This window comes from Anastrepha ludens, chromosome 2 (genome assembly GCF_028408465.1).
Source record: "Anastrepha ludens isolate Willacy chromosome 2, idAnaLude1.1, whole genome shotgun sequence".
NCBI classification, from domain to species: domain Eukaryota; kingdom Metazoa; phylum Arthropoda; class Insecta; order Diptera; family Tephritidae; genus Anastrepha; species Anastrepha ludens.
Genome location: NC_071498.1, coordinates 103,127,943 through 103,138,730, shown reverse-complemented (window position 1 = coordinate 103,138,730; position 10,788 = coordinate 103,127,943). Strand labels below are relative to the sequence as shown.

The 10,788-nt window shown below is 34.2% G+C and overlaps 1 protein-coding gene across 2 annotated transcripts; it reads left to right on the top strand.

The window, feature by feature from the left end:
- The first annotated feature begins 416 nt into the window (after positions 1-416).
- On the top strand, positions 417-6,361 carry LOC128858848 (neuropeptide F-like). 2 transcript variants are annotated; one of them, XM_054095389.1, is made up of 4 exons: positions 417-491; positions 3,071-3,251; positions 5,892-5,955; positions 6,064-6,361. In XM_054095389.1, the coding sequence occupies exons 2-4, from the start codon at positions 3,073-3,075 to the stop codon at positions 6,103-6,105; spliced, it is 285 nt and encodes a 94-aa protein (XP_053951364.1). In that variant the 5' UTR covers positions 417-491; positions 3,071-3,072; the 3' UTR covers positions 6,106-6,361. The 2 variants fall into 2 exon arrangements, with proteins under 2 accessions (XP_053951364.1, XP_053951356.1); XM_054095381.1 differs by having other exon boundaries at positions 417-617.
- Positions 6,362-10,788: the final 4,427 nt, after the last annotated feature.

Here is a 10,788-nt window from a genome sequence, read left to right as displayed (position 1 = left end):
AATTATAAAATATGAGACACAGAAGAAAGTTGATAAAAAAATAATTATATTTGCAAACTCGAAAATCCACACATATAACACCGAAAGATAACCTCAAATTGGCTCTTGTGCTTTTTGGTTATCAACTTCTACACAGCCAGGTGGGTGTATTGGCGGCAAGGATTCGTTTTAATTTCACGAATTCAATACGAAAATTATACGAAAATTCTGTAGCTTTGCCCCCACCAATGCACGAGTATTTGCGCTATGGCTTTCCTCATCTTCATAGTTATTTATATGAATACATACATACGCACAACTTTTTTCATTAAAATGCGAGCGATTATATTCGCCTTTTTGTCATTCTTCAACGTGGGCGCGCATGAATATAAAAGCGGTATAGAAGCTACAAAAACCGTTAGTGTTGCAAGGTGCGGTGTCAGTGTACATTCAACAAACGTCAATCGGAAATTTTTGTGCAATAAATTTATTAGTTAGCCACATTTACAGAAGTATTTAAAATAATTTACTATTATAATCTGATGTGCTTCAATACAAATATTTTCTAAAGAATTACTTAAATAATTATTTGAAGTAACTTATCAGCAAACGCTTTAAAATAAAAATAAATACACAAGGTGGCGCAATATTTTTGTTTTTGAATAACTTTGTATCAAATAAAAAAAATGATTGTCGTAACACGTCATTTGAAAAATTATAAGTTTTCCAATAGGGTGATTAATTTTCTGCCACCTTTTATAAGTCGAAAAGAAAAGTTAGGTTACTTAGTGCTAGCTGATCTGTAAAAGGATCTCACTTAAGCCCCTAGATTTCATTGTGTAGCCAGTGCTATGTATCTGAAGTCGAAGATATCATTTCAATTAATTCTTAATGCACGTCTTCGCGAGTTTTAACAAGCCGTTTAGCCTTTTGTCAGCAATATCCTTCAAGGATGAAAAATATGTTCATCCTAGGCACATTTGAGGAGTCCTACAAAGAGCTAGGGGCACTTTGAAATACCTACTTTGCCACTGTCCAGCTCATTCGCTTCGTTGCTTGTGTTACACGCATCGCGCTGGACCAATCCAAATTTGGCTGCGTGATGTGGGGTCAGACAGTAGCCCGTTAGTACTTTAAGCAACATTTTGCAGTCTTTCCTAGACAGTGATAAAGTAAATCTTGCAGTTGCGGTATTCCAAATCCTTAGCATAATTTTGATAGTTTTTCTGCCGTGTACAATCTCGGCAAGCGAGTACCTGCCTTAGCGAGCTCATCGGCTTTCTCATTTCTATCTATTCCTTTGTGTCCTGGTATTCTGGAATGGCCCGCCCATTTCCGCAGAGTTCATCCATTTTGGATCTCCACTGTTAAACACATTCCGAGGTAGTGCAAGGAGCCATAGTTGCTGCAAAGAATGCAAAGCATCTTTAAGGAATCTGATCTCTAGTCCCTTGCTAATTTTTTGTTTTTTTTGTGATAAATGATGAAAGCTCATTTCAGTCCAAGTTTCATACTTCGGACAAATTTAAAATTAAAGAGGCCGATAGTCTTAACTACTTGTGCTTTCGTATTGTAATATAATTATTCTTCTAATAAATAAATAAATATTCATAATTATTTTTTCTAATAAATAAATGAAAAATAAAAAATTCAACTATATTAATTTTCTTCAAAATTGTCCACTATTAAATAAAAATTTTTTGAAAAATTTTTAGTACGCAGTTTGATACCTTGTGATGATATACTATTTATAATGTACTAATAGAAAGTTGATCGAGATTAATGAGGGTCCTAGTTCTATTTTCATTCAAATCCTCATACATGAGGAGCCATTAAAACGCTGTAGTTTTTTTTTAGGTTTTTTATTTAATATACAATACCTTTTCTCCATTCATTTTTTCCAATTAATAGCCCGTTAAATTTTTAATAGTTCATTTTTATTAAATTCACTTACGATTTTTGCAATATCACACGTTTTCAAAGCAAGAGAGATAAGTTAAACAGATTTTTGATAACATTGCCGATTTGCTGACTACGGAACTGTTTGTATTTTTATGTAAAGTGAACGATCTAAAAGCTTGATGTTTTCAGTTTGCTTCTCATCATTTGCTTCGTATATTCCAGAAAATATATATTTATGCTAAAAGTAATATATATTACAATATTTGTATAGTTACGATTCTAACTGCGCCTGAAAGTACTTCGTAAAAAATGTTAACATTAGTAAAATAGCTATTACTGTTAACATAACATTTTCTGTTAGACAAGACAATGTCAGTCAACTCAATGCTATGTTAAAAGAGAGGTTACGAAATTTGATATAATAGCAGTTTCATGGGATTTTCAGCATTTAAATGCAAAATTTGAATAGAGTTAATTTTACGCTTAAGACCTTGGGTCAATTTGACCTACCAGATCGTCATGTCCGCAATTGGCCAAAGAAATGCCTGATGTTCTGGTACGTCGTTGAAATGGAGGCAATATTTAACATGTTCATTCTTGTTTGTTTGAGAGTAATTTTTTCTGTAGCAACAAAGCAAATAATTTGAGAATTGTGATGAACCTTATTTGGGATATACAGCCCAATAATGGCAGAAATAAAGTATATATTTTACTAAAGTGAAAGTGACAGTTTTGAAGAGAGTACTGATTTTAATCAATGGGATGGCGAACTTTTTAATAATCCTTTTGCAAAAATGTCTCTCGCATCAAAATAATTAATAATTTGCCTTGTGTTATAAATTGGATTTATTGTATTTGTTTTCCCTCAAATTCTCAATGTGTACCCAAAAGGTTAAAGCTTGGAGGATATTGTTTGAGGTAAAATAAATCTATTATTTTCTCGGTAGATGGCTTTCTTGTTCGATATCTCCTAAAGTATCGATCAAACAGTTTAAAGCTATGCTCTTGCTATTTTTAGTTTGTTCCATTGCGCAAAAATTTTACGCAAACATAATAAATTTTCCCCAAACTAATATAAGATTTAGTTTTTTACTTGATTATTAACATATAAATATAACACATAAATATACAATATATATATATATATATATTTTTTTTTTACTAACAAATATTTTTAATGATTTTAAAGAAATGTCAGCTATGATACGTTACAGTTTCCTCATAGTTATTGCTTTGGCTCTTCTGACCGCGCAAAATGCGTTAGCCAACAACTCTCGTTTGCCACGCAACAATGACATCAGCAATATGGCGGATGCGCTCAAATATCTGCAGGATCTAGACACGTACTATGGAGATAGAGCACGAGCCAGGTAAGAAGCACTCATAATAAATGATATACATAAAGATGTTAAAACTTAAAATTTAACCCCGCCGTTGCCAATTCGAAGCTATTCTTATTGCTTTTAAAACTACTTACACAGTAATCAAAATGATTTTTCGATTCACAGAAAGATATGGATGGTTACTACTATTGAGCGATCATTTGGTTGATTCTGAGTACATAAATGAAGTCTATCTCTGCCTTAAGTACTACAGTCGGATCTCGAAGTCGAAAATTATGGCTGATAACAAATTTATAACAATAATTAATAATATTAATCTTTTGGAAAATAATGATCATTCACAAGTTAACCGGATTTCTTAAAATGATGCCTCGCCCAATTGTGATTATAATCTATTTACGAGAACCTTTCAGTGAGCTTACTCTAAAGCCAAATATTTTTTTAGCCTAACCAACCTGTGGCCTTATGTACATCACTTCCGATACGTGCAGTTTTTGGCACCTAACTCCTTAACTTCTTCCTCTAGCAAATTGTATTTCATTATAAAAATAATAATCCCGCAGAGCCAATAAGCTATGTACAGTGGAAAGCAAAACTGTCCGGATGTTTTGCATTAAGAAAGAAAGGTAATGAAAACAATACAAATATAGGTATATTATTAAATATATGTATTTTTTCATTTAATTGAATATTATTTTAAATTATAAAGCACAAAAATTCATATATTTGCTTCAAGAAAAATAGAAAAAATTAAGAAACAACAATTCCATTACTCGGACACTTTTGCACTGATTGCGGGATTTGCTTAAAATCAATTAATGTTGCCAATTCAATATTTCGTCCAAAGGCCTTTATTTTTAATTACGCTTTCAATACGTTTTGGCATACTCTCTACCAACTTTTGGATGATATCATGGTCAAGAGCTCGCCATTCTTGCTGTATTCTCCCCCAAAGCTCGTCAACATTTTTCGGAGGGTTTTCATATGCTCCCAGCTTTCTCTTAACAATAGCCCATAAGTTTTCTATGGGATTCAGGTCTGGACTTTGTGCAGGCCAATCCATTGTCCTAAAAGTTTGGTTTTGTAGCCAGGTGGAAACTAATTTAGCCGTGTGCTTCGGATCCCCGACTTATTGAAAAAAAACTTCTTCGGCCGGATAAGCACTCTCATCAACAAAATCCGGTAAATTTGTGTGGAGAATATTCAAATAATCCTCCTTCTTCATTATACCTTAGATTCTCACCAAAGGTCGAATGTTCCACCAGGTAAAACATCCCCACACCATAATACTGCCACCACCATGTTTCATCGTTTCCTTCACATGGTGCTTTTGGATGCGGTCATGCGGCCTATGCCAATAATATTCTTTTCCATCAGACTGGTATCTGTTCACTTTCGTTTCGTCTCTCCAAATAACTCGTTTCCAGTCATATACCGTCCAATTTTTGTGGGCCTTGCAGAAATGAAGGCGTCTTTTCACATTTCTATCGGAAAGTGCTGGCTTCTTCTTTTTCACACTGGCTACTAAACCAATTTCTCTTTAATGCGCGTCTGGCCGTCCAGGAACTGACATTCTAGCCAATACTTTTTGCAGCATTTTTTGGTGTCTTGATGGCCTTATCATGTAGTAAACGCTCAATCTGCCGGGCATCACCATCAGAAAGCAGTCTTGGTCGACCACCTTGGTTATTATTGCAAGCTTCACTACATCATTTTTTTATGTCATTTACCGTAGATTTACTTAAATTTAACTTTTCAGCAATTTGCGGCATGAATTATTATTTTTCAACAAATTTATCACATTTAAGAGATTTTTTGTTTTATTGAATTTAAAATCGAGTTAATCACTTCACAGGTCAAACAACAATGCAAAAATACAGGAGTAAAAGATTGGCAACGAGCTAGCAACAAGCAAAAAAAATAACGGAACAAATACCGTTACATTTTAACAAAGTAATATCGAGATAATGTATATAACACAAATCAGTGCAAAAGTCTCCGAGTAATGGAATTGTTGTTTTTTTAATTTTTTCTATTGGTCTTGAAGCAAATATATGAATTTTTGTGCTTTATAATTTAAAATAATATTCAATTAAATGAAAAAAATACATATATTTAATAATATACCTATATTTGTATTGTTTTCATTATCTTTCTTTCTTAATGCAAAACATCCGGACAGTTTTGCTTTCCACTGTATGTACTTTGACAGTTTTTACCAATGGCGACTGAACCAAAACACAAAATCAGCATTTTTATGATATTTTCATTAGCCTTTGTAGAGTGGTTAACGCCACCAAAAATTGGGCCATTAGAAGGCAACTGGATACTAGTAAACTTCTCCATAAACAAAAATTCTTTCGTGCATTCAGAGAAAATACATAACGCCAACAAAATAAGATAAAAAGTCAACTTTAATTATGAACCACTTATATGGGCCACAATAGTATTCCAAAATTTTTTAGTTTAAAGTAATATGGTTTTTGTTGTAGTATGAATTATATTTTTGTAAAAAAATAAAAAAAGTAACTAGTCTACACTTTCCTATATATTCCGCTGCTGTAATTGTGAACACACATTAAGTCATATGTGTGTACCATGGCGTATAATTAACACGCCATTTTTTAAACGATTAATTTATTTCTTGTTCTTGCCTTTCATCTACAGGTTCGGCAAGCGTTCACCATTGTTACAGCTTTTACAGCAGCACTCATTGCAAAATACAGACCAGGTATATATTTTGAAAATTAACTATAATTTTACAGCGAACCTTTGTCTAAAATTTTATATATATTTTTCCTATGTATGAACTTGCTTTACTTTCGCTTGCACTAACCAGGCACGCCCCATTGAGTATAAGGTGATGGGTGAAGTCTTTTAAATTATTGTATGATGACCAAATTAAGTGTAGTAATAGAACCACTACTACACACATGTATGTTGAATAAGGCTAAAATCTGAGACACAAATATGACCAGGATATCAAGGAAAGAATATCGAATGCAATGATTGTGCAGTGAACAAAGTCACATCGGTGCTCACACCACTAATACTTTTTAAAACTTATGGAGCAAAGTTTATTATTTTATTAATTACTGTTATGAACTAGATGTGTAATAAATATATTCGAATCAGTATTTCGTTATTTTATTTTTAAAAGTGATGAACTGTGACAATTCACGTAAGTCCATAAAGGGTAGTTCATCTAGCGTTTAGAACATAATTTTATTCTCCTATGAACAACAGGCGCTTGAATATTTTTCAAAGACTTTTTTTTTTTAATTTAAACAGTATACTCTGCCACGAAACACAATTTTATTCAAATGATTTCTATGGCTGGCTTTACCGTATACCCTTCTTTAAGTCCAATGTTTTAATACACTTTCGCGAATTTTAGTTTTTAAGTTTCAACTCGTGAACCGTCTCTGGTTGATTGGCCAAAAATAGTCTAATATCAGCCATTCCATATTAAACTTATGGTCTTCTGTATCACTAAAATTTTGAACATTGTCTAAATTCAAACTCAAACTGACGAAAATGGGCTTAAAGAAATGTTAAAATTTTTCTCAGATGTCATGGTTGAAGACAATTGAAATTTAGCAAAAATTTAGCTTTTTTTGGGCAGTTATTTTCTTTAAGGGGACAGATACCTGTAAACGGCCATATTTTCCCTGATTTCCATTAAAATTATTTCAAATGAAGAAGTCAATATATTTTTTTTCAAATTGGCATACAGTTTGTTTATGCATTAAAATAATATACTATTGAATTTTCCTTCTATTTTTACTTAGGAAAAATTAATATATTTTTTCGAAAATTTTTCCAAAACTTGTAAATTCACATAGAAAGTAATATCATAAAAAAGACGTGTGCAAAATTTCAGGGAGATCGGTCAATAACTTTTCTAATTATGGTGTACGCCAATTCGAAAAATATAAATAAATAAATAATTGGCGCGTACACTTCTGTTAGGTGTTTGGCCGAGCTCCTCCTCCTATTTGTGGTGTGCGTCTTGATGTTGTTCCACAAATGGAGGGACCTACAGTTTCAAGCCGACTCCGAACGGCAGATATTTTTATGAGGAGCTTTTTCATGGCAGAAATACACTCGGAGGTTTGCCATTGCCTGCCGAGGGGCGACCGCTATTAGAAAAATGTTTTTATTAATTTTGCCTTCACCGAGATTCGAACCAACGACCTCTCTGTGAATTCCGAATGGTAATCACGCACCAACCCATTCGGCTACGGCGGCCGAAAAATATAGTTTTGAGAAAAACGCGTCTAAAGTTTGAATACAACGTAGATATACCACTCCCAGCGCTCAAACGCAAAGATAGATTAAAGGATTATAAAGGGTGTTTTTTTTAGAGGTTAGGTTTTCAAGTTGGCCCTACTTTTTTCGTAGATGGTCGTTTTGACAGCTGTCACTTGATTTATGCTCAGTTTGGTTTGCCATTTCATAATGAATAGACTTACACCTGAACAACGTTTGCAAATCGTGCAAATTTATTACCCAAACGAGATGGCCACCGATCCCGATTTTCACAAGAAAATTTTGTTCAGCGATGAAGCTCACTTTTGGTTGAATGGGTATGTCAATAAGCAAAATTGTCGCATTTGGAGTGAACATAATCCACAAGCCATTGCTGAGACGCCGTTACATCCTCAAAAAGTCACTGTTTGGTGTGCTCTATGGGCAGAGGGAATCATTGGTCCATATTTCTTTAAAAATGAAGCCGGCCATAATGTTACAGTCAATGGAGAGCGCTATAGAGCCATGATTAATGACTTTTTCGTGCCTGAATTGGACGATGTTGATGTGGACAACCTTTTGTTCCAACAAGACGGCGCTACATGCCATACAGCCAACGCAACAATCGATTTATTGAAGGAAACTTTTGGTGAGCGCATTATCTCGCGCCGTGGACCTGTGGCGTGGCCTCCAAGATCGTGCGATATAACACCGCTGGACTATTTCTTGTGGCGCTATGTGAAGTTGCTTGTCTACGCAGATAAGCCCGAGACGATTGACGTCTTGGAAGAGAATATTCGGCGCGTTATTGCTGACATACGGCCCCAATTGCTGCAAAAAGTGGTCGAAAATTGGGCCTCTCGGCTGGAATTTATTCGAGCCAGCCGCGGCGGCCACTTGCCCGAAATCATTTTTAAAATATAATGGCAAACCCTTATCTTTATAATAAAGCTAAATTCTTGGCCATAACATTAAATTATGTACGTTTTATTTCATCTTGAAAACCTAACATCTAAAAAAACATCCTATATAAGAATTTTATGAAAAAACAAAAAAAAAATTTTCGATGTTTTACAGGTATCGGTCCCTTTAAAAAGTCATGGAAATGGTAGCGCGGACCAGCATGTGAGCACTTCTTCTATTGCCTATTGGTGCGTGACTGATATTCGGTAGTGCCCAGGTTCCTCCTCTCCGCCTGAGACACCAAAGATAGGAGAAGTTTTTTCTTCGGTCACCTCTCGGCAGGCAATGGCAAACCGCGGAGTGTATTTGTGCCATGAAAAATCACCTCCATAAAAAACACTTGCCGGTCAGAGTTGAGCAATATCAAAGTAGTGGTGATCCATCAAAACAGCTCCAAGCCTCACACATCTTGAACGCTGCGGCAGAAGCCCCCACACCTTGAATGGGAAATTCCATCATATCCTGTGTGAAGCCCGGTTTAGTCGCTAAGCGATTTTCACCTTTTCAATCATTTGTAAGTTGTCTTCTTGGTCTCAAATGGAAATGGCTTATTCATCTTTTTAACCAAATCTTGACCCTGTTCAATCACGATATTATAATTTGCTCTCAAAATCGACATACCTTATGATCAGAAAGTACCGGGAATGTGTAAATAAAACAAAACAGAGTTAAATTTCAAGCAAATTTATTTTATCTCCTTCAAAATATGACCCGTCTAAAGCAACACACATGTGCCAACGTTTAACCCAGTCCGCCATGCACACCTGGTAGGCCGACGAAGGGACGGCCTTCGTCGCATTCTCGTTGGTCTCCCCTATCGACTGAAAGCTCCTTCCACGAAGTGTCAACTTCAACTTGGGAAACAAAAAGAAGTCGCACGGGGCCATTCATGTGAATACGGTGTGCTTGCATGATGGTATTTACTTGGTGTTTGGTCAAATAATCCAGCACAATTTGCTCTCGGTGCGATGGCGCGTTATCATCATGCTAAATCCAAGAATTGTTTGCCCACATTTCCGGCCATTTGCGGCGTAGAGCATCTCTCAAACGCTACCAAACGCTTCAAACGCCTTGGCAATCGAAGGAAACTGTCAACAACACCTTCCCGGTATTTTTTGATCATAGGGCAAGTTATCGAAAAATTGTCCATATTTGATATGAATGTTATTAAAACCTCTGAAATTATTATAACGGTACTACATATTGAAAGGTTGTGACTCTTTAATTATTTATTTAATAATTTCAAGTATTTTTTTTAATATATTGTAGTTAATTTTATAACAAAAACTACAATATAATAGTCCAAGTCTCAAACTTTGTGTAAAATTTATAAAAATTCTAAATGTTTTTATAAAACTCAAAACAAGAAACACTAAAAAAATTGTGTACGCAGTTTTATAGTCCATTAAATTTTAGTGCAAGTTTGAAGACACTCAAGATTTTCGTTGATTTTTGATAATTTTCCCCCTGATGATTCGTTATATGAAGGAAATGCGCAACACCTGCAAATGAAAAAATTATCAGAAATCAACGAGAGTTTTGAGCTGTTCCAAACTAGCATTTATTAAACTTAATGGAGGCTTCCTCCAGACAAAGAGTTGGTCAATCATTTTTTACGAAAAACTGAGAGTATTTATTACCTTAAAATAAATTACATATTAATGTTTATGCTTAAATAAATATACAACAATTTATTTGAAATAAAAAAACGTGGCTCTTACAAATATGCGCCGTGGAATGTACAGCCTCTTGTAATCAACTGAAATTAACCAGACAAAAAATGTTCATTAAAATAAGTTATTCTGCTTTGCACTTACCTAATTTTAACGAAACAAAACGAAAAATTAAAATTTGAAGTAAAAAATAAAAAAATTACACTTTTTTATAAATATATTAATCAAAACAATATTTTTAGTGCTAATTAATATAACACTTGGAGTACATGAAAAGTCCAATATATTAAAGAATATCCCTGTAAAATGTTAAGTTGATATCTTGATTACTTTTAGAGTTATTTTCGACAGCGCGGAGAAAAACGTATTTCGAGAAAACCGCGATTAAAGTTTTCATTCTTATTCATTTTTCGCTGGCTTTATAGGGAATTTTTAGACTTTTTATTGAGCTTAAAACATTGAAAAAGTTGTACAAAGTTTGAGACTTGGATTATTATGGTATTTGTTATGGAATTAACGATATTTTTATAAAGAATAAAGAATGAAAATAAATAACGAAAACTTTTCAATATGTGATGACTTTACAATAACAATTTACTTGTCCTGCTGACAGCCATCGCTTCTCTAGTCTTGAAAAGCTCAAGGAAGGTGTCACGCATCCGAATACACTAGGAGTT

What these genes read in the sequence shown, in the direction of transcription:
- LOC128858848 (XM_054095389.1), top strand. Translation starts at nt 3,073, where the DNA reads ATGTCAGCTATGATACGTTACAGTTTCCTCATAGTTATTGCTTTGGCT. An exon ending in GGAGATAGAGCACGAGCCAG is followed by an intron (nt 3,252 to 5,891) that starts GTAAGAAGCACT and finishes TTTCATCTACAG; the next exon opens with GTTCGGCAAGCGTTCACCAT. An exon ending in CATTGCAAAATACAGACCAG is followed by an intron (nt 5,956 to 6,063) that starts GTATATATTTTG and finishes TGCACTAACCAG; the next exon opens with GCACGCCCCATTGAGTATAA.